The 24595-nt window shown below is 36.3% G+C and overlaps 1 protein-coding gene across 2 annotated transcripts in view; it reads left to right on the forward strand.

Moving 5' to 3' along the window:
• LOC580371 (zinc finger protein GLI3) overlaps positions 1 to 24595 on the forward strand; it is a 75163-nt gene that overhangs the window by 12176 nt on the left and 38392 nt on the right. The window contains exon 2 of one of the 2 annotated variants that reach the window (XM_031000536.1): positions 12486 to 12588. In XM_031000536.1, coding sequence (XP_030856396.1) covers positions 12513 to 12588 — 76 coding nt within the window. In that variant the 5' untranslated portion in view covers positions 12486 to 12512. Of the gene's footprint in view, positions 1 to 12485; positions 12589 to 21057; positions 22147 to 24595 lie in introns of those variants that run through there. The other variant, XM_031000537.1, reaches the window with a different exon arrangement.

Below are 24595 nucleotides of genomic sequence, written 5' to 3' on the forward strand. Positions count from 1 at the left end.
TTTTCCACATGTTTATAGCAGTTTATCAATCTTTATTTACGTGGTCATTTATCTTGAAGATACATGTAGATACTACATTCAATTAGCTCCTTATCAGATGAGCGCTTTGTGTTGAATTGTGTCTGCTGCCATCTATGGTCCTACAGATTTAGGATGATCAACAAAGCACATATTTTCTTAAAGAGAAGGTTGAGTTCTGGGAAGAGGTGAAAAATAATTTGTGAGCATTACTCATTCTTATTATGCGAGTGTTGAAGAACATCAGATACATGTAAGACATGTTCCCTGAAAAGCATGGCTCTTCAAATGCCTTCATATTCTGAATATGCATGTAACATCGTAAAAATCGGGGGGGGGGGGGGGGGGGGGGGCGGCGGCTTTTTACGCCACGTGTTCGTGTAGTCCCACATACATCTTTCTGTGTACAGAGTTTGTAACTTTACCAAGACTTGGCCAAATTTCTTATCATTTTGATGATTCCAGAACCTTGCAATACACACAAATTCTTATATGCTAGATGATCAACCTTTTCTGGTCGGTTCCACACCGTTTCTTTCACAATGCAATCGCATGACCAAAACTCAACTTCATCTTTAAAGATAAAGACCAGTTATGGTCATGCGATTGCATTGTGAAAGAACCGTTGTGGAATCGATCAGAAAAGGTTGATCATCTAGCATATAAGTATTGGTGTGTAATGCAAGGTTCTGGAATCATCAAAATGATAAGAAATTTGGCCCATTCTTGGTAAAGTTACAAGCACTGTACACAGAAAGATGTATATGGGACTATGCACACATGCGTGACATGTGTGTTTATCTCTCACATACCAATAGATAAACTAATTTACCAAATATATCAATTAGTAGGCGATTTCCCAGCAACATTTTTATCATCATGTATTAGTCAAAAATTTTCATTCACAAGATTGGTAATAAGAGCTTCCATTTCATTTTTTGAAATTGGGGCATTTCCAATACTGGTCTTTCCCTTTAAAAAAGAAAGTGCACAGCAAACTGTTAGCAATTAATGATTGAAGATAAGAGATACAACCAAATATAGACAATTGGACACATGAAGGCTTAAACACAGATTTAGGGTGCGTTCAATCGAATTTTCGAAGCTAGAATCACAAACATGAATCACAAATCAAAACGCCATTACAAACAACAAGGTCACTGCGGTTAGCGTTCAAGCGATTTTTTATCAACGCTGATTCTAGCTCATTTCGAGCCCAGCCACTGCGGATCACACTTGCAGTTTGACCCAGGAAGTAAAGGTCAACTTCGGCGCGCGCTTTTTGGAATTGTTTACGGCCGACTGTCGACTGCTGTTTTGAGCATAGATCGCAATAATAAAACAAAGAATGAGAAGGTGATGGAAGGAAGAAACAAAAAATAACATAAGGAAAGACAGAAAGAGAAAGTGATAGAGTTATTAAAACAAAGAATAACGTAAGAGAATGTGATATAAGGAAGAAACAAGAATGACATAAGGAAAGGCAGAAAGAGAAAGTGATAGAATGCTTAAAACAAAGAATTACATAAGAAAAGGTGGTAGAAGTAAAAAAAAAAAGAAAAGAAAGAATAACATAAGAATAGAAGGAAGAAACAAACAATAACAAAAGAGAAAGTGATAGAATAATTATAAAAACAAAGAATAACATTATGAAAGACAAAAAGAGAAAGTGATAGAAGGAAGAAACTAAGATAACATAAGGAAAGACAGAAAGAGAAAGTGATAGAGTTATTAAAACAAAGAATAACGTAAGAGAATGTGATATAAGGAAGAAACAAGAATGACATAAGGAAAGGCAGAAAGAGAAAGTGATAGAATGCTTAAAACAAAGAATGACATAAGAAAGGCTGAGAGAAGGAAAAGAACAAAGATTAACATAAGAATAGAAGGAAGAAACAAAGAATAACAAAAGAGAAAGTGATAGAATTATAAAAATAAAGAATAAAATAAGAGAAGGTGATAGAAGGAAAAAAACAAAGAATAACATAAGAATAGAAGGAAGAAACAAAGAATAACATAAGGAAAGATAGAAAGAGAAAGTGATAGAATGATTGAAACAAAGAATTACATAAGAGAAAGTGATAGAATTATAACAACAAAGAATAACATAAGAGAAGGTGATATAAGGAAAAAACAAAGAATAACATAAGAATACAAGGAAGAAACAAAGAATAACATAATGAAAGACAAAAAGAGAATGTGATACAAGGAAGAAACAAAGAATAACATAAGGAAAGACAGAAAGAGAAAGTGATAGAATGATTGAAACAAATAATAACATAAGAGAAAGTAATAGAATTATAACAACAAAGAATAACTTAAGAGAAAGTGACAGAATTATAACAACAAAGAATAACATAAGAGAAGGTGATAGAAGGAAAAAACAAAGAATAACATAAGAATAAAAGGAAGAAACAAAGAATAACATAATGAAAGACAAAAAGAGAATGTGATACAAGGAAGAAACAAAGAATAACATAAGGAAAGACAGAAATAGAAAGTGATAGAATGATAAAAACAAAGAATAACATAAGAGAAGTGAGTGAAGGGAAAACCAAAGATTAACATAAGAATAGAAAGAAGAAACAAAGAATAACAAACGAGAAAGTGATAGAATTATAAAAACAAAGAATTACATAAGAAAGGCTGAGAGAAGGAAAAGAACAAAGATTAACATAAAAATAGAAGGAAGAAACAAAGAATAACAAAAGAAAAGTGATAGAAATATAAAAATAAAGAATAACATAAGAATAGAAGGAAGAAACAAAGAATAACATAAGGAAAGACAGAAAGAGAAAAAGATAGAAGGAAAACAAGGTATAACATAACAGGCCACGATAAAGAGCATGGTATAGTAAAAGCAAATTGCATGAAAAGCAGGCGCGCGGTTTTTGCCCAAACCGGAACAGGCTCCGTCATACAATCATGATTGAAAACTCCGTCCGTTCAATCGAATTTTAGCGACCGTGATTCTGCAGAATCATGATTCAAAACGCATCTTTTTCAGCGTTTCATGTTTGTGTTTTCAAAGACGTTTATTTTTACGACCGACGAAAAAATCGCTTGAACGCATTGCGTTTTAAACTAAACGTCTTTAGAAACCGTGATTCTAGGGTGAAAAAGTGTCGATTAAACGCACCCTTACACTTGTACATGTTCTCCTATACCTCATTCCTACATTCCAATGCCAAACGTTTCAGACATATTTTGGCTTATTTTTCTTCATTCTTGAATTACTCATTAATTATTAGGGGCCTATATAGAGTAGATTAACCAGTGAGTGGTAATTCCATCTTTAACTCCCTATCTTATCTTTAATATCTGAAGAATAAGCATCTATTTTCTTTCATTAAAAAAAAAGCCATGCTGTTTGATTAGATTCCATTTCAGATTTTCCTTTCCTCAGTAATGTACCTTTTTTTTTTTTTGGTCACTGCTGATGGAGAGAAAGCAAAAAAAAAGTGGACTGAGCTGGTCGTTTTTGAGGTGGGGGGGGGGGGTTCAATTATGAGGATTAAACTTATAAAGTTGACCATATTCCACCTTTCCTGCTTGTTCTCCAGAAACCTGTGATAAAGTGAAAGACATGGTCAGCTTTCTCGCATTCCACATGGCTTCTGGTTTCTCTCAGCAGAACACTCCTCAAACCAGACTCTGGCTCAATGGATCTGTTTCCATTATCCCAATCCTTGTTCAACAAAGGAATGGTACTATCATATTGCAATTTGAGGATGCTAATGAGCCAAACTGTGGCAATGCATTCAAGGTAGACATGTTAAAGGGGAACTTCACCCTTTACTTACATTAAATTGGTTTTAATAAGAACAGAAAAATTAAAGGTGCAATCAATCAAATACAAATTGGCAAGTCTGTGACGTATCTCATTTGACCTGCACTAAAAAAAAAAAGAAAAATCTAATACATGTACCATTAAGAAATTTTCAATCATAACTTTACCCTAAATATAGTGATTGCAAATTTGTTTTTATACAACCTTTGTATGTAACGAATCTATTCCACATTAATAACTAAAAAAATGAAAGTTTATGAAACTTTCTGTATAAAGAGAATTGGAGAGGAGCACCCATGATGCATTATAGTGTTGCCAGTTTGTGTTTCACTGATGACAACATAAACAAATTCATTACTTTCCTACTTTTAATCAGATATTGCTCAAACTTTCACTAAAATGTTTTTTTTTTCTTTCCTGCTTTTATTATTAATAGCTAATTATAAGGGTGGACTTGCCCTTGACATTTTGTTTAATTTATTTTTTTCATTTTACTGTAGGTCCATGTGCATTTCACATTTCATCATTTATCTTTTTCAAATCTGCAACTTTTTAAACCTATTAGTTTTAATTTTAAAATAGTGCGCTTTTTATTGCCCTGGTTTATGTGCTAGATTCAGATAATGGAAATGCTCCATTCCATTATGTTATAGGGGCCGGAAAGAGGATTATGAAACCCTGATGTATTGTGAGTGAGGAATTAATTTCTGACTCTTTCAGGGCTACCTGTAATAAATGCAGTCAAAAAGCCAAGGAAACCTTGTTTTGCTCCTCATTACAAATTGGTGATTTGTAAGGTTGACCATCATGCCAACAGATACCATCAAATCGCCACAAATTCTTTAGTTTCATTTTCAATTCATTTGTTGGTATTTTAGAAGGGAAAATATGTTTGAACTTTGAAAAATATGATTCAACAAGTCGATACATTTGTTTACTATTTTTCATTGGAAAGGGATACCTTAAAAGTGTAGGCATACTGTATGTTTCTTTTATAATCTCCCTTTTCTATTCCTATTTATACTTCCTCCACAGGGGTGGTACAAAATTGAATAATAGGGTTATCAATCCTAACCTTAACCCTAGTCCATAATCATACAATCATATACGATCAATCATGATCAATTGGGCAAAAAGAATTTCCATTTCGGTTTAATAAAATTTGGAGTGGACTATTAGGCTATTATTACTTATTCATAAAATGTACATGTATCTCTCATGCCAATCTGTTCTTCCTGTTTTTTAAAAAAATAAGTTAAGCTCCTGATATTTCCAATTAAACTATTGTTATTGTTTTACTTTGTTAAGTTTAAATAGTACCTTTAATTCACATTTAATAATCAGAAAAAAACTGGATTTAATTCTGCGCTCAACTTAAAGGGCAAGTCTATGGTGGCCCTGAAGGGACATCGCGAATAGACTAAATCGTGAAAAATATGCGATAAAATTCACGATATCGTCAATTTTATCGCATATTTTTCACGAAGAAATTCACGAAATTGATGATATCGTGAACTTTATCGTGAACTTTTCACGATGAAATTGACGATATCGTGAATTTTATCGTGAAAAGTTCACGATATAAAGTTCACGATATCGTCAATTTTATCGTGTACTCTATCGTGTACTCTATCGTGTACTCTCCTGACGGGCGCTTCGTAAACAAAACCAGCCCTAGCTGGGGGAGACAGAGAGAAGGAAAAAAGGGAAAGGGAAAGAGAAGATAAAAGGAAAGAAAGAATAAGAAGAAGAAAAGAGGGAAACGGGGGGGGGGGGGGCGAAGGGCTCTTGCCTCCTCCTCACTCCCCCCCCCCCCTCCCCGCCTAAAAATAATTCAGAGAGAGAGAGAGAAGGGAAAGGGAAAGGGAAAGAGAAGATAAAAGGAAAGAAAGAAGAGGAAGAAGAAGAAAAGAGGGAAACGGGGGCAAAGGGCTTTTGCCTCGTCCCCCCGCCCCCCGCCAAAAAATAAATAAGAGAGAGAGAGAGAGAGAAGGAAAGGGAAAGAGAAGAAAGAAAGAGAAAAACGAAAAAGAGGGAGAATAGGAAAGAAAGGAAAAGAAAGAAAAGAAAGGAGGCAAGAGCCCTTCGCCCCTGTTTCCCTCTTTTCTTATTCTTTTTCCTCTTCTTTCTTTCCTTTTATATTTTCTTTCCCTTTCCCTTCTCTCTCTTATTTATTTTTGGCGGGGGGGAGGGGGGGAGGAGGCAAGAGCCCTTCGCCCTTCCCCTGTTTCCCTCTTATTCCTCTTCTTTCTTTCCCTTTCCCTTCTCTCTTTCTCTCTCTCTCTCTTATTTATTTTTTTGGCGGGGGGGGGGGGGGGAGGTAAGAGCCTTTCGCCCTTCCCCCGTTTCCCTCTTTCCTTCTTCCTCTTCTTTCTTTCCTTTTAAATTTTCTTTCCCTTTCCCTTTCCCTTCTCTCTCTCCTTATTTATTTTTTGGCGGGGGGGGGGGGGAGTGAGGAAGAGGCAAGAGCCCTTCGCCCCCCCCCCGTTTCCCTCTTTTCTTCTTCTTATTCTTTCTTTCCTTTTATCTTCTCTTTCCCTTTCCCTTTTTTCCTTCTCTCTGTCTCCCCCAGCTAGGGCTGGTTTTGTTTACGAAGCGCCCGTCAGGAGAGTACACGATAGAGTACACGATAGAGTACACGATAAAATTGACGATATCGTGAACTTTATATCGTGAACTTTTCACGATAAAATTCACGATATCGTCAATTTCATCGTGAAAAGTTCACGATAAAGTTCACGATATCGTCAATTTCGTGAATTTCTTCGTGAAAAATATGCGATAAAATTGACGATATCGTGAATTTTATCGCATATTTTTCACGATTTAGTCTATTCGCGATGTCCCTTCAGGGCCACCATACAAGTCTGACCCTTTGCTAGTTGAACAATCCAAAAAGTGAAAGTGTCTTCAAAATGGGATAACAATCATAACAATGATAACATGTAACAAATGTATGGAATTTTAAAGTTTTGCATAGGTAATGTAGATGTTTGACACAGTAATGTATCACATAGGCTGAATGCAAATCAGCGAATTGATGATGTCATCCTCTCACTTTTCTCTATCTGTTTTGTACATTTACATAAAACTAACAAGAGAATCTTTTTCTGTTCTGGGAATGTAGCACATGGCTTGAATCCTCTTGGAATACGTGCAAAACATTCTGTACTGTAACTTATTGTAATATAAAAAGATTATACAGGTGTGTCATAAAAATAAAGAAATAAAAATGTTAATTTAATAAACAAAATATAAGGGGAATAGTTAAGGGGATGACATCAACTCACTAATATGCTTGCAGCCTATGTGATGAATTTCACAAATCATGACATTTTGTGAAACTTTAACATTTCATAACTGTTCTTTTTTTCCGTCTGATTTTTATGGAATTTTTGCCAGTTTGTTTGTTTGGTTTTTCTCTCTTATAATGTTGAATCCAACTTGCAAATGGATCATATTTGCCCTTTAAAGAGACAGGACCTACATGTATATTAGCAAGTACAATGAGTGAAAGCTATGACTTAAAAGCAATTTTTATTCTCCGAAAGAGCAAGTTTCAGCGTTATTTGCACTTCTTTCCTGAGTACAGAGTTATGAAATCTAAAACTTTTTTCAGTTGCTACCAGCCCTAGGCCTGTTTACTGAAAGTCTTTCTACTTGTAAATGTATCATTGTACAAGCTCAAACACTTCTAACCAATCAATTCATTCTGTTTATACAATATGAAGCCTTTGTGCAGTCTTCAAGTAGCAATCCTCTCCATAAAGCTTATTGTAAGTTCAATTCATAACCCTTGAGGCTATTTGCTCACCGACTTTAGTCCCATCTGTAAGCTTCTGCGGTGGAGTTTGTACCATTGTTAGAAGAGAATGATTATATGCCTCCTCTTGGCTTTCCATTTTGCTTGTAGAGAAAAAAATATTTGACTTTGGTTTGGTTTTGCTTTACCAGTGTCCTTGGTCCCCTGATGAAGCTTACAAAGTGCAGGTTATGAGCTAATGGAAGAAAGATTAATAAGATGAATGAAGCTTTAGATATGTACTCCTGTACAGCATGGTGCACCCAAGATAGAATGGTGTCATTACACCTTACCAGAGCAATGTAGATTAATTCAATAAATTGAAATGAAATATTTATCAATTACATTCTATTGATAATCCAGCATCATTAGTCTTTTTAATTATTATAGGCCTTCTAGTATTCTCTCAGAAGCTGTTTTTTGACAGGTATTAAAAGCATTTCTTACATGTCATGAATATATCTCAATATTTATTATTATCACTTGTAAGCATGTTTTTTATTAGTTTGCTGAAACATTTTAAATTCATGTCAATAATCTAAATGAATCACTATTTAGAATTTGTTAATTTCTCTTTCTTTTCAATTGTCAAGGATTTTTGATGGATGAATTTTGATATTCTGAGGTTATTCATATCAAAAATTGACTATCCCCCAGCCTAAATAGCTCTGTATTGTTTGATATGATTTTATTAAGACGTTCAGTAATACCTTTTCTTCAATGTCCCAAAGTGAAAGTGTTTACGAATCACCTGCTTTGCAAGAGATGAAATACAATTTCCCTGACTCAGTCCTTGCTCAGTCAGAGGTAAAGAACATGCTGTTCCTTTCATATGAAAAGCAAACCTTGTAATTGGTTCCATCAGATTTAGAAAAAAATGATCAAAGCGGTGTCCCTGCATGACAAAGGCGTTATCCAATGAAAACAGAGGTGTCCAGTTGGTAGGATGTCTAGGAATAATCACATCAATCATGTCTGCCAACAGGTTTTCTCTCCCTCTCTCTCTCTCTCTCTCACTCTCTCTCTCTCTCTCTCTCTCTCTCTCTCTCTCTCTCAAATCAACAAAGTACCAGTACCCCCCCCCCCACCACCACCCAGCCCCCATTCCAGCATGGAGCTTGGACTGAAGGTGGCACTCCCTGGCTACAGTACATGTTTATTGTATTATACAGGTTTGAATGCTTCAAATGCATTTTGTACTATTTTATGATTAAGAAATAAGAATATAGGCTTACATGTTGTTGGATTTGTTATGAACAACCCCCCCCCCCCCCACACACACACACACACACTCCCACAAGCTTTCTTTTCTTTTCTTTCTAACTCTCCTTCTCTCTCTCTTCTCCATCTCCATTCTTCCCATCCCATCTCTTTCCCTTTTCTTTCTCATTTGATTTCTTCTAAATTTATGTATTATCAGTTCAGAGCCTGAAGGGCTTTAACTCTGTGTTGAGTTAATAAAAACAGACAATAATATATACGTGTAGGTAGTACAAATACAATATTGTTTTTCTAGCTGATTATGTACCTTGACAGGCATTGTTTCTCATCCCTTTATTTGCATGGGCCTACATTTTAGGTTCTCTGTCTGTGTCTACCCTGATATGATAAGTGATATAGACTTGAAGCTGTTCTATTTGAGGGACCTATCCCAAGAGGGCTCACTGTCACCTTCATGCTATGCAAACCATGCAACAATCACAGTCTCTGTCTGTGCTTGACTTTTCACCTCCATTTTCACTTTGACCAGCCTCCTGCTTCTATCTTCTCTCAGAAAAGACTACTTTCTTTGCTCTCCCCTCCATCTCCAAACACCTGTTTCTTGTTGTCAAGCCAACATACAAGTAACCTTGCGTTGCTAGCTCCACTCCTCCAGTCCAAGGAGACTGAAAAAGATAAAGCATTACTTGGTGTGCTGGTATCTCCTTGGGTAGAATAACTAGATGAAATAGCTGTTTACTTTGATGTACAAGTACATGTATTGCTCCCTAAAACATGCACATTATGCTGATTGTTAATTGTTATTGCAATGACGACCTTCGTCATTGCCTTGTTTTCGTTCACATTCTGCCCCATTAATATTCTCCTTTTCCTCCTTTTCCTTTTCCTTATCCTTATCCTTATCGTCAGGAAATCGCATTCGTTTTGCACGTAATGTTTGTTATTCCTAGTTAGGTGCTTTTCTCATGTCCTTTTCCTTTCACATTTCATAGGCATAGTCTCTAACATCCCTTCAAGGTCACTACATTCTTCGATTTTCGAAATCACTCATGCATAACCGTCCAGGCGCCATTTTGTCCGTTTCTGGTCCATTTTAAGGCCTTTCTTTCTTCCTTCCTATCTCCACTATCCTAGATCCTACACATTTCTAACAAATTCCTCTAGATAGTCTAAGAGATGTTCTTTTATCTGCGACGTATAACCTGCCCTTCAAAATGCCATCTTCATACTCAAAATTCAAATCTGAAACCGACTCCGTCAACTATCTCTCAAATTCTTGAAAAATTGACACCTAAATAATCTAAAACTGCCATAACTTTCTCATATAAATTCCGTTTTGTATTTAAATCTCACAGTATCCTTATCTCATAATTGCACATAGCCATGCCAAATTTCACGCTCCAATGACTTTGCACAACATAAATAGCGCCCTCTAAAGTTCTGGGAATTGGCTTTCTCTCTGTGGCCGTATCTCCATAATGGCTTGGCAAACCCGTACCCTTTTTTGGATTTAGATACTTGAAGATATGCCCTTTCCAGCCATATACAAAATTATATACCCTATCACTGACCAAATTTGAGAAAATTGCCCTCCAAATTCGCCATTTTCAAGAAAATTCCAAAATAACTTCAACTTGCTCTAAAATTACGATCCTTTGACCTACGTCAATAAAACTTGGCACACACATGTATTTATATACGTGACAACTGTCCGCAAAGTTTGGTAAAATTTGATTATGTCAGCGCAAAGTTATCTCAAAAAATGATGTATTTACTATGCATTGCGTGATAGCGCGTTAAATGCGTGCAATACATTGCGCGAAGATAACAATGGTGTCAAACTGACCGCAATGAAGTGCCCTTTCGAATGATACCAAGTATAGTATATGTTCACACAGAAAATTGTGAATAAATCGCATTTGAACAAAGATCACTACACGAATTCCGCCGAGTTTCCGCCCGAATCTAACACGTATCGGCTATGACGTCATTTTTTCAGACTGCTTTTCGCCCCTTAAACGTCCTTTTTTTTCCTTGAAAATTTGCAGTGACATGCCGAGTTCCAATACGCAGGGCACCTCATGGCCGGATTTTTAAAATTGGTCAATGTGGCTATTTAAGACGCCATTTTGTCCTATAAATCTATTTTACATCACGTGTTTCGATAGGATTATCATGGGAAAAAAGAGAGTGGTTTACAATAACATTCATGAAATTCTCTTTCTAATGATACCAAATACGGCTCATAAAGAGACATAAAGAGAGAGAGAAAAAACAATTTAACTCCGGTCATAATACAGATCCTGTACGTTTTCCACTCATGCATTACACGCATTGTCTATGGGGCATATCGGGTTCACGCTTTTGACCCCCAGAACGATCTTTATTGCAATGACGAACATGCACCAAATCCCCTTGGTTTTTGCACGCAGTGCTTGCGAGCCCTTTCCACGTCCTTTCCCATATCCCAATTTCTTTCAAACTTCGTAGGCATAGTCACTACCATCCCATCAAGGTCACTGTTGAGGCCTTTCTTTCGCCCTACCTATCTCCAATATCACAGAAGCTACAGACTTCGTACAAATTGCTCTGGATAGGGCGAGAGAAGCTCTTTCGTTTGACACGTAGAAACATGGCGTCATTGCACGCACATCGTTGTGACACGATTGCATTTCTAGTATTAAATATGTGTTTCTATCTTGTTTAATTTTATCATTTGCACTGTTTCATGATTTTTCAGATTTTGTTAGGATTGGATGATGAAATTAAATGTTCAGAGAAATGGTTGAAAGATTATTCCATACATATCAAACTCCAGTATTGCTGCTGTCAAAATAGACTAGTCAGCTGAATGGAATATCTGGTTTCCAAGGAAACACTCCCTGTTTAACCTTGGTTGACCCTGTTGGCAGGTCATTTGACCTCCTTACCTCCCATGGGTACACTCATGAATATGCTAATGACATGTGGAATAGTTTTGGGATTTGTCATATTCCTGCTTTCTTTCTAAACTCTACAGTAATTCTTGATCCAAGATATGCCAAAGAGAGATAATCATATATTTTGTTTATGACAATGATAAACAAAACATCAATTTTCTCTATCAGAAATGAAGAGCATTTAAACAACTTCAATATTGTCTGTTAACTGTTTTTAGAGACAGAATGGTTTAGGTCTATAAAATCTAGTAAAGATCAGTTTACTTTTTACTTCTTACTGCCTTCTTTGCCCCAAACAGAATATTTATGATGCTAGTTTTGTTGTTTTCCAGGTGAATGAATACCAATGTATTGTTGTTTTGCAGGTGAATACCAATGTTTTTGTTGTTTTGCAGGTGAATGAATACCAATGTTTTTGTTGTTTTGCAGGTGAATACCAATGTTTTTGTTGTTTTGCAGGTGAATGAATACCAATGTTTTTGTTGTTTTGCAGGTGAATACCAATGTTTTTTTTGTTTTGCAGGTGAATGAATACCAATGTTTTTGTTGTTTTGCAGGTGAATACCAATGTTTTTGTTGTTTTGCAGGTGAATACCAATGTTTTTGTTGTTTTGCAGGTGAATGAATACCAATGTTTTTGTTGTTTTGCAGGTGAATACCAATGTTTTTGTTGTTTTCCAGGTGAATGAATACCAATATTTTTGTTGTTTTGCAGGTGAATACCAATGTTTTCCAAGGAGCGATGGCTAGTCACTTGTCAGCAACGAGACAGGAGATGGATCGCATACCAACCAAGAGAGAACGAGACTCTCCACCAGGTAACATGAACTAATAATTGGTACTTAAGGGCTAAAGTAAAGGCAACCATTTGACCATTCATGGATTTCACAAGAATATCATTATGAACAATACCTTGCTGCAAAAAGATTTAAAGTAAGTAGTTGCTGTCAAATTTGGTAAGTGCAGGTTTGGTAATCCGTCTTTAATAGAGAACATTCATGGTATACATGCACAAGACATTAATTAATTGTACTGAAAACTTTCTCACCCAATGATCTACAGGTATATTGTTGATAATCAGGCTTCCCTGGATATGAGTAGGCCTAAATATGATACATGTATCAACATTGTTTTGTTTTGTTAATACATTCTGTTTTAATATTCCCCTCAAAGTGGTTAAATTGCTAACGTTCGCAGTGCATAGGTCTTTTAATGAGTTTGTTGATTTTAATTGATTTTTGTACTAATCTGATCCTCTACCGTGCCTTATAATAACAAAGCTATGCTGTGCCTTTTTTCTATTGTTAGACTGTTTTTTCTTAAATTTGGCATGTTATTAGACCATCACATCATGATGAAGTCATATATGATAAAACTTCACTTGAAGATATTACACTTAATGTCCTGTCCTGGTACTCTAAGACTGGCATTTGACAAGCTACATGTATGTGTATTTAATTACAATTAGATTAGTGAAATGAGCTTGGGATATTCTTGTTTTGCCTTCTGAACCTTCTGAAGTATACTCTGCATGTCACTAACTTTACAAAGTTAAGAAAGGCATGGTAGGCCTACTTTTATCAGTGCTTTGTTGGCTATGAGTACCATATCATAAACATGCTTTCATCAAGGAAATGTGATTGAATTTTTTAAAACATATTCATGATTTTCTTTTAGTGTGTGAAAGGTCACATATCCTCTTTTTTATTGAAACACAAATATGCATTGACTGTAATGACTTCCAGACTTGAAACGCTAAACGCTAACGGGTCAATTTATGAGAAAGCAGAGGTTGACCTAGGCTGTCTTGACCTTTGGCATGACCTCGTGGCTGTGGAGGGGATGATGAAGTAGATGAAATCCCTCCAGGGGTCATGAAACTAACACCCCTCTGCAGGGTTATGGCATAGCCCCTATAGTTGCATGTTCAGACACTCCAGCAAAGCACGTTCGTTCTCAATCTGGTAAAGCAATAATATGCATTCCACTGAGCTGAGTCTGAGAAGAGTAACTATTCACAGGTGAAGTCTATTACAAGCCACATCAACTTGTATATCTTTACATTTAAAGGGAGAAATCATATGTTCTGCTTTGATTAAAACCAACCAAATGTCAGACTGACATCTTGTACCCCAAGGCAACCTCCTTGTAATGCCCAAAGCATAGCAGTGGGGCTATTTTGTGAGACTAGCAGTTACTTGGTCTTCCTTTATCCTAAACAGGGGGTCATTATGATCTTAACCCTTAATCTTCTATCCTAGTTCACATACTTCCAGCTAAAGGTATTAACCATTGGAATTTTGATTGGAAGTTTCACTTTACCATTGAGCTGATGTGACAGGCAAATTGAAAATGGAGCAAGCCTAAACAGGGAAGATTTATAAAAAATTAAAATCCATCCATAAAGTTTATTATGTTTTTATTTGTGATAGTTAAAGGTACTATGTCCCATTTGCAGACCAAAAAAATGAAAAGGTTAAATTCCAACAGCATTTGAAAGATAATACTAAAATTGGAACTTCCCAAAAGAAGGTGGGGCTTGAAAATGTCTTCAAGTGGGAAAATAACGACCATTAGTTGTCAAATCGACTTACTATAGAGCCAATAAGTAATAGTCTTGATTTTCAGACCATTGTACCGAATGGTCATACGTTTTATGCTGTGCAAAGATTCAATCAGTTTAATTTTGGCCATCACAAGAAGTGGGTTATTGATGTAGACAATTGCTCATGTACCCTTTACAGCTCATTTCATGTGTGTTATTTTCAAAGAAGAAAAAAAGCCAGTCAGTCGCTCAATACTGACAATAGCAGAGCTGCCAACTAGTACGGATTTCCCGTAATTGGTACGGAATTTAACGACCATTACGGAATGTTGTCTCAAATTACGGATTTTTTTTTTTTTTTTTTTTTTTTTTTTTTTTTAATTTTTTTTTTTTTAATTTTTTTTTTTTTTTTAATTTTTTTTTTTTTTTTTTAATATGATTTATCTTAACGAGTGCTGTGAAGTATGGCGGCCTCCAACACTCGCTGAGAAAGACGGAAAAGTATCAAGTATTCTATTAATAGGAGCCATTTTTCATGGAAAACTGTTGTGATGACCTGAAACTCAATATTTAACAACTTTGTGTGAGTAAATTAGTCACCAAAAATTTCAGATAATCATGCGTCCGCGCAGTGTTGGCGTGCCGTTTTTTTTAGATTCATAGCGCAGCATAGGAAATTACTGATTTATACCTAAAATTACTGATTTTGAGCCTTGTGATTACTGATTTTCTGTTCTGGAGGTTGGCAGCTCTGCAATAGTGTCTGACAGTGAAGTCTAGCAAGTAAACGGATTTCCTTGCATAATTTGAATATTAGGACACTGCTAACATTTAAATTTCACAGATAGGACATACATGACATATTCATAATTCCTGCAAAGTTCTACGGAATTTGAGGTTGGCTGCAAAAGGGACATAGTACCTTTAAAGGTAATACAAAGTTTTGGTATGGGGTCATGAATTCGGTTCAAATGAAGATATTGAAAGCATATGCGATCCTACAATATTCAGTAATCGTTGTCGCGGTTCAAATCGAGTCTAAAGTTATGAAATTGTAAATAATGAACTTTTTATGTTGTATAGCTCCCTCTCAAGGTCAAGTTATTAATTAAGCTATAAAACAATGTTTCTTCACTAAAATCGACCTATTGGACAATCCCGTTTGGAAATTATATATCACAACTACATATTATGAGATTTTCATGGTCGCAGCTACCATGGTACGGCCGTAGGCACTATTTGAAATTTATCAAAATTTACCGGGAGCACCGGTAAATTTTTATATTCAATTTTTCTCGAGAGCAGAAGTGTTTTAGGGGCTAAATTTTTTAGTGCTTATAACACATTCAGAGGGACATCCAAATATATAAAAAAAAAGTAAAGAATCACTATCCACCCAATTTTAAAAATTTCCCAAACTTTGTATTACTTTAATACTAGCAGGACCCGCGGAAATCCGCGGGATTCTAGAGGGGGCGGGGGGTGTAAATAGATATATAGAGAATGTCTAAATTAAAACCACCAAGAACGTTATTTGCCATTCAGGCCATTAAAAAATATACATGTTTAGCGTCCCCGCCCGCTTCCTTTTTGGGGGCCGCCTCCTATTTTTTTATTTTTTATTTTTTTTTTTTTGAAAGAAAAAAAACATCGTCCCCGCCTGCTTCCTTTTTGGGGGCCGCCTCCTATTTTTTTTTCCCGAAAGAAAAAAAACATGAAAAGCACTGCTAAAATGTATTTCTGATTTTAAAAAAGAAAAAAAAAAAAAATTGTCGGCCGCCATCTTGAAAAATAGCCCGAATGCCAGGGAAAATGTACGGAGCGGCCATTTTGAAAGAAAAAAAAAGAAAAAAAAGCGCCTCCTCCTTCCCATTTTTCAAAAAACAGGACGCTATAAGCATGTTTTTTTAAAAATTTGGTCTTATATTAAATTTTAAAAAACAATCCAACTGTACCGGTAGTTATTCTTTAAGCCACTGGAACTGCGTAGAGTTCCGTAGTGTGGGGTACCGACTACGCAGAAATTAGGCTGCGTATTAATGGGAAAATAGTCCCTGCGTAGGTTATGCGTAGGCTGGCGTACAGGTTTGCTTATGGTTGCTTACTGTGTGGAAAGCTTTTACTGCTTAGTCGATCTGGCGTGGGGTAGCGTATTGTTGCGTAAAAAGGCGGACTTTCTGCGTAAAAAGGCGTAATTTCTGCGTCAAGTTTCTACGCCGAAAGTACGCAAAAAAAATTAAACAGGTTGAATTGTTTTCGTTCACCTTGCGTACCCCTTTCCGTCCCTCAGCATATAGTAACGTAGGCCAGCGTAGTTGGTACGCAACACTACGCAACTCTACGTATTGACCCCACGCCAATTAGTGACCCGCTAGTGTCACAAATAAAGTATTAAAAATATGCTCATCTGACCCTAATAAAACGCCTAAAACCCCCGAGCTTTCGGGGGTTTATGGCCCCTTGAAACCCGTGGACCCCATGCCTATATTATATATACACTTAACTCGCTGCGATCTGATCTCTCCCCCCCCCCCCCCAACTTTGAAGAACATAACCCCCAAGCTTTTGGGGGTTTATGGCCCCTTGAAACCCGTGGACCCCACGCCTATATTATTTATACACGCAACTCAGGACCCGTGGAAATCCGCGGGATTCTAGAGGGGGGCGCAGGCAAAAAATTAAGTTTTTCATTTCGGGGGCTCCATTTCAAATTTTTGGGAAATTTTCGGGGGCTACTTTTTCAACTTTTGTGGGCTCTTTTTTCTGGGGCTACTTTTTCATTAATTCATAAAAGGATAGGCCTACACTTTGTTGAGATTTGTTTAGTAGGCTAAGGTTTCAGGCTTCCTACTTCATAATTGCCTATTTAAAAAAACAAAACATTTTTCTAGTTCAATATAACTAAGTTTTCATGCATTGATTTGATGCAAGAACTGTAACATAATAGACCCTAGATTGTGATTATTTCTGACCATGAATTTCGATAATCATTTTTCAAAATAAAATTTTCACAAGAAAATCAGACAGTCGTTTAAAAACGTAGACATTAGTAATACTTCTAAGCTAAGGTTTCGTAAATCTATTCACGAAACTATATTGAAATCGCGGCAATAATGATGCAAACCAACAGATAACAATTTCAAAGTGTCAAATCTCTTCGACTCGAATTCAACTCACACACTGCTGCATAACTGCAGCGTAACTCAGCTCATCTCACACACACTACACAGTGGCAATGCACTGTATTGTATCAGTTACGGTGATTTTGTCTGATTTTCTTTACTTTGAAGAAATTATCAAAATTACGTAAACATGGCGAGAACATCACAAAATAGGCTTTAATTTCATACCTCAATTTATGGAAACTTTATAATATTGCAGCAATCGTGAATTCGTGATGGAAATTGATAGCAGTTTCGCGATGTTTAGTGGTTCATGGTCTAGATTCAGCTTCTACCAAAACAAAATCGACCGCCAAAAAACTCGAGCTCTACGCTCCGTCTCGATCTCGCAACTGCGAAAATGTACGTGTTTTGGCGTACTTGCGTGCGACATGGTAAGCCAGGTAAGGTATGGAATATGGTTTGAGTTTTTTTACGACCGATTTTTGTGTATACAATTTTATACGGATAGTCATCGGTCGTGTGTCAATGTTGAATATCCATGAGGTATCTCTGTCGTCACGCATATCCTGCATTATGCATGTCGCGTCTGTTTTCGCCCTGGACGTCGACACGGAGGAGGACCTCGGGCGGAGTATAGCCAATTCCACAGAGTAGACTCTCCCGCGGACGATGGCACCGGGCACGGGTACCCCGAGGGAAGGGGTTCAGGAGGAGATAGCCGCACCAACTTCGGTCGGCGATCTCATTAAAAAACAATAGAATACAAAGGCTGGCGGAGACGTCGCGCCCCCCGCGGAGCCTTAGCGTATTATTATTATAGACTTTTGAGTTCTATTTGTTGATTTTTTGCTTTCTTTTAAATAAGGAGAAGTTCACCCTGAGTCCCTGATATTAACTTAAAGTTTGTTTTAAAAGAAGCAGAAAATGAAAGAAACTTGTCAATGATAATTTGTTCAAAATCCAATTGAAACTAAAAAAGCTATGATTTATTAAAATCAAATCGGTGTAGTACCCGTATCCCCCGAGGGGGGGGGGGCAGGGGCAGCGCCCCCAAAGTTCCTCACTGGCAGTAATTAAACTTTTTTTTTTCTTCTTGAAAACCCATGGCTGGATTCTAACCAAAATTTACAGGAATCACCTGCAGGAAAGGGAGATCTACAGTTGTTCAAATGGGATATACGGTATGCCCCCGAGGGGGCTTCGGGACAGCCTTCAATATCCACCATCCGAACAACAATGGGAAGTTATAAACACGCACACGTGGGTATCTTGAAAACTGTCAAAAATGGTCACAAAAGCTGTTTCATTTGAATCAAGAACAACTCTTGAAAAAATGAAAAATGCCTGGTTACCCTCATGTTTTATTTTATATTCTGATAAACATGGAATTGTAGATTAGATATGATTTCACACCGATGGATTCTGAATAAATATTTTAGGAATCATTTTTATTTGAAGAAGAAATATGTTTGTTTGAATGGGATACCGGTACCTGCCACTGTGGGGGACTTCGGGGCAGCACCCCTGAATACTGTTTCAATAAATCCCATGTTCCTGGTAAGGCTGCGACGAGCACACGGATGATCCATGTGCTCGTCCGTTTGACTACATGGGTACAATTTCTAGTACACGTACTATACACGGCAGCCATTTTTGTTTGTTTTTCTTTTCTTTTTTCTAAGTGTCGATTTATGCCCCTCGACCTGGCACTGTGCTGGCCGACGCTCACCCGTGCCCGGAAGAGCACCGGCACCGGCATTTTACTGTGAGTAAAAATGTTTCCCAGCTCAATCACACACTGGGTGTCGACTCACCACTCAGAAACTAGGATCAAACTAGCTGCCAATGTCCAGATTTCTGTTTGAACTCGGAGGAAAATTTGTCTGTCATCTTTAGTTTTAAAAAGAACATTGTTACTATTATTTCTGAGAAGTTCACAAGCACAAATTTTGCGCCTTCAACTGCAACTGCAACTAAAAATCGTGTGGGTTTTCGAAGACAGACCTGGAGTGCTGCCAACGATGTCGGCAAAAAATAAAAAAAAATCTGAACAGCGCCATCTCTTGGCAATCATTGGACTAAATATGACTTATCGTAGCAAGAAATTTTACGAGTGCTGCGCAGTATGGCGGCCATCCAACACAAGCTGAGAAAGACGTATTCTCTTGTTAATAGAAGCCAATTTTTCATGGAAAACCGATGTGTTGTGATGTCTTAAAAATCAATATTTAGCAACTTTTGAATAAAATCACCCACTATAAAAGGCTAGGTATTCATGGTATTAGTTTTACAACAAAACTTTTACCTGCCGTGTCTAAAAAGAAAGGGTTCTAGAGGTCTAACAATTTAAATTGCTGAGTACATGAGTACATCCGCCTGTGTGCCTGGGCGTGTACACGACTACCTCATTACACGCTTAGTTGCTTAAATGCACAGCCTTCTACCCCTTTCAAACTGGCCTGATTTTCATTGAATGCATCCGGATGCATCTGATGAAACTGCCAGTATGAATGCTACAGAGGAGAAAAAGCCGATAGAATAGCCGATGAAAAGAAGAGAAATAGGCGATTAAATTTTTGATCATGGGGCTTTGTGTCGTATGTGTATTATGCACCTATGTCTTCAAACGATGCACGCTGGACGGTGATACGAGTCATCATAATATGCACAAAAATCAGACAGACCAATCAAAAAAAGTTTTAGCAAAATTGGATAACTAATAAGAAAGTTATGAATTTTTGAAAAAGTATGTAAAACTATGGAACAATGGAAATCACTACACAAATTGCCAAGATAGTTATCAGTTTGTGACGTCATGTCCTCACTATTTATCCATTGCTTTATATAGTTTAATCCCATTAATTTCCCTTTTTATTCCCCAAAACTTGATTTCCCCATGCCTTTGCCCAGGTTATATGATTTGTATCATTTTGCGTGCATGACATTTGACAAAATATTTTATGAACTTTGAAGAATTTATAATATTTTCTGAATATTGTATATTCATAATAATTGATTTTTATATAAATATTTTATCAAAATTCACGTTTTTCATCATTTAACTGAAAACATTACTCTATATTAGTGCATCCACACAAAAACATATTACTATTAATCTAACTTTGATGCTGGTGTGAAGAAATAAGATTCTTAAGGAGAAAATAGGAAATTTATATCATCAATATAAAGAAAATAATTAGTGGATAGTGAAGACATGACGTCACAGACTCATGAGTGAGTTGCCAATTTGTCTAGTGTTTTTCAAAGTTTTAATGTCATTAAAAATTCATAACTTTCTTATTAGTTATCCGATTTTGCTCAGACTTTTTTTGATTGGTTAGTATGATTTTTCTGCTTCTATTGAAAGTAAGATATTTTTTAAATGGACTTGGGCTTTAATTTGAAGATGTTTTGTCTGCTGTCTAGTTGAGATAATGGAAATGTTGCAAGTTCTAGATCCCTATCTTAAATACTACCAGTATAGACCTGACTTACTTTCAAGTCTTTTTACCCTTTTTTTTTCTCATTATACTCAAGGGTAAGTAATTAATATGAAACTTCTATCTAATGTAAAATTGTCTAGTTTTATGGAGAAATGTAATATGTGTTTTGAAAGTTGATCTAGTGTGAAATGCCCTGGCAGAGTTTAACTTGATCTAGTGTGAAATGCCCTGGCAGAGTTTTAGGGGGAAAGGTGATGAGTAAGCCCAAGAAGAAACTTGTTTATGTTTCGCATGGTCCAGTGCATGCTGGAGAGGTATGTGTGTTAGTAGGATGGGATCTAGTTGGCTGCCCATTCTCTATTGGTGGTCCTGTTTGGAGTTCATCCTTGTAAGCTGAGCTGGGGCCTAGCTAGCTTCTACTGTATTCACTCACTCAGCTCACTCACTTTGCCTGCTGTCTCCAGTCTTGTGATCTACTGGCTGTGATTTCACAGACATACTACTTATATTCTACCTCCAGGATGCCTTTTGAGCTGTAGAAACACTTTCATACCTGTTGGAAGATATCTCACAATGTCTTAATTCTTGGGAAACAGATTTTTTTAACATCTTTGAAAGCATACAGTTTTGAATACATGGCCGGATCAGCAAATTTGTGTTTGGAGTAGCACTAGTTGTTGTGCTGAAAAAGTACAATTATTATCAGCTCAGCCATGTTTGAATTATAAGAAGGATGCCTGGGCATGCTTGAAGGAAGATTTCTTTGTTGATTGCATGCTTGTAATCTTTCTCATATAGGTCATACCTGCCAGTATGTATCCAGCTGTAATGTGTCATCTTCAGTAGTCTGGATATGATGATTGTGTTTATCAGTGAGGTTGTAATGATGTCATGGAATAAGAAGGCAAGATCAAGGTGAAGTACTCCATCTCTCTTTGCTCAAAAAGAAAGAAATACCTACCATAGGAGTCATTCATGTAATGGGTGATGGAGAGAGAGCATTCCTCAGAAGATTTTATGGCTCTGTTTATTTGAAAGTAGGAAAGCTGGATATTGTCACGACCAGATATCTTTAGACCAAACTGATCAACAAGAATGACAGTGAAAAACAGATGCTTGCTACCATAGTTACCAAACCTTAAAATGGAATATTATCTTGGATTATACTACAGTCAAGAGCTTGAAAATGATGTTGTTTTGAAAGCTGTACATTTGTGAATTTCATATAAAATTCTGGATGACAGAGTTCAACATTTGAGCAAGGTACAGTATATGTTCATGTATTTTAATGTGGTTTCAGTTTGGGTGGTCTGGTCTGGGAGGGCTGGGCATTGTGAATGTGATGCTGGTGCATTTTCTAAATCAGTAAAGTTCCGTTTGTGGTTTACTAATTTGCCACACTCCTTTCAAAATATAATATTCATGCCCCTGTCATTGAACTGAAGTAATTGGTTGGAGGCCTATCACAATTAAACTTGATTACTCAAGTTGTTACATTTAGGGTAGAAGAAGCAATCATAAATATCATATTTACAACACATTTATCAATGAAGAACACTTTTCACACTTAAAACTGGTATTTGAATACTTCAAAGAGTTGGTTGGAAACTTGAAATTACTTAACAAGTTAACATTCAGAAATAATGCATGATTCATTTAAATTACAATTTGCATATAGTAGGAAGGCATGATTTCATTACATGAGACTTTAGAATGATTGATTTATACTTTCATGTACATGTATGTACGTATATAACTATGTATGCATATGTATGTATGTATGTATGTATGTAAGAAAGAGATTTTGGTGGTTCATTTCTATTATGCTTTCAATGTCCTAGATACCCATTATCCAATGAACAATCATAATGAATTGACAGAGGAGGTAAATTAGACATATTTGAATGAGCAAAGATTTTCCCAGTTTATTTATAAATTATAAAAATATATAGTCCTGATAAATAACATTCTGCACAGAACTTTCAGAAGTCCCTATGTTCATGTACATGTATGTTCTCCTAATGAGATTTTTTTAAATGGAGATAGTTGGATTCCAATAATATTTACTATCAGTCTACCATATGGTGCTCTATGCAAGTACGGTATTAAAAAGAGAAGTAAAACAGTTTTTTGTTTTTGTTTATTTTTTTAACTTTAAGATCATTTTTGACACTGACTTAAATTTTTTTAGCCCCACAACAAATTCATTAGTTTGTGCACTGTTTAAAAATCTGAAAAACATGTCAGTTGTTCATGACATGAGGATCAACCAGTCCATATACATGAATAATGATGAATTTATACTTGGTTGAAGAAATAAATTGATATTCTTGATGGGTAAAATGGGTGTAATAGTTATCTTTTCAGTTTGATTACAATTCCTAGTCTCGATGTTGTCAAGAGGTATCTAAGCCAGGCTGCTATGTTATCAGAATACATTATTAAAAAGACCAAATCGAAACTAAACTAACTGTTTGCATACAAGTTTCCAGGTTGGAAAATGTTTTCCCATATGTTTTCAAGAAAAATTGATATTCAAACCACATTGAGTTGTTTGCAAAGGGCACTTCCATGCCTCCAAATGGAAAAGAAGTTCAGCACAAATTACGTACAGAATCTTTTTTTTTCCTTCACCAACTCAGAAGTTCACTGTCAAAGATTTGAATAGATACTCTGAGTTAATGTAGGAAGACTTCATTTATTATATCCAGCCCCAACCTCCTACAATAAAGCAAATGGAATTGATTACAACTTAAATTGATTTCACTATGCCAGTTTTAAGTCTGATACAATTTAAAATGTAGTTGCTACATCTTTCCTGAACTTTTTACCAAATTTCCTCAAGTTCCTGATCTTCCTGGTCAAGATGAAATGTCACACTGCAACTCATTAGTCCCACAAAATAGTAGGTTTAATGAAAAAACATCAACCCCTGGTTCATTTTCTTCTTCTTCTCCTTCGCTATAAGTGCAGGCCACCGTCGGGGGTATTCTCTTATTTAAATGATTGTGCAGGAGCCCTTTCACCTCAGCTTTTTTAGGTATGGACAAAAAAAAGGTATAAAAACTGAGCCTCGAGGAATCTATTTTCCTTCTGTTTGGAAAATTGAAAGAACTGTGAAGAACATTTTATTTTAATTAAAAAATAAAAATAAACCGATGAAAAGATGCTTGTAAGTCAAGCTGATGACTTGTATCTATGATGCCATCTATCTGTTAGGAAAGTAGCTTTGAGAAGTTTCATGGTGCAAACACTGCTTATGATTAAGCAAGTCAAGTCAGTCTATGAACCCAGTTTCCAAAGTGATACGTACGGTCTTGACATGAGCAGTGTGGCTCTAATATTACCCTAAGCATAAACGACAAATGACTACGGATTTGACTAATTTGTTTCGGATGAAGATGTGTGGGTTTTGAATACTGTTGGCCAAAGAAAACATTCTGCCCAAATGTTCCGGTGAGGTGGTAAGGAGAAACCACCCATGATGTACTTAAATATAAGTTGCAATATTCAGAAAGGAGAAAGTCTTGAATTTTGTTGAAGGAAAGTGGAGCTCTATTCAGATTGGTAGCCAGGGACACGTTCTGAAATGGATCCTCATAAACATAGCATTGTCAATTTACTTGGTGAGTTTTGTTTATTGACAAAAGCATCATTCTTTTTTTCTTTCTTAATAGACCCATAGTATATTTAGTCAAATTATTAGATTATT

The sequence above is a fragment of the Strongylocentrotus purpuratus genome, unplaced genomic scaffold, assembly GCF_000002235.5.
Source record: "Strongylocentrotus purpuratus isolate Spur 01 unplaced genomic scaffold, Spur_5.0 spur5_scaffold_6, whole genome shotgun sequence".
Classification (NCBI taxonomy): Eukaryota; Metazoa; Echinodermata; class Echinoidea; order Camarodonta; family Strongylocentrotidae; genus Strongylocentrotus; species Strongylocentrotus purpuratus.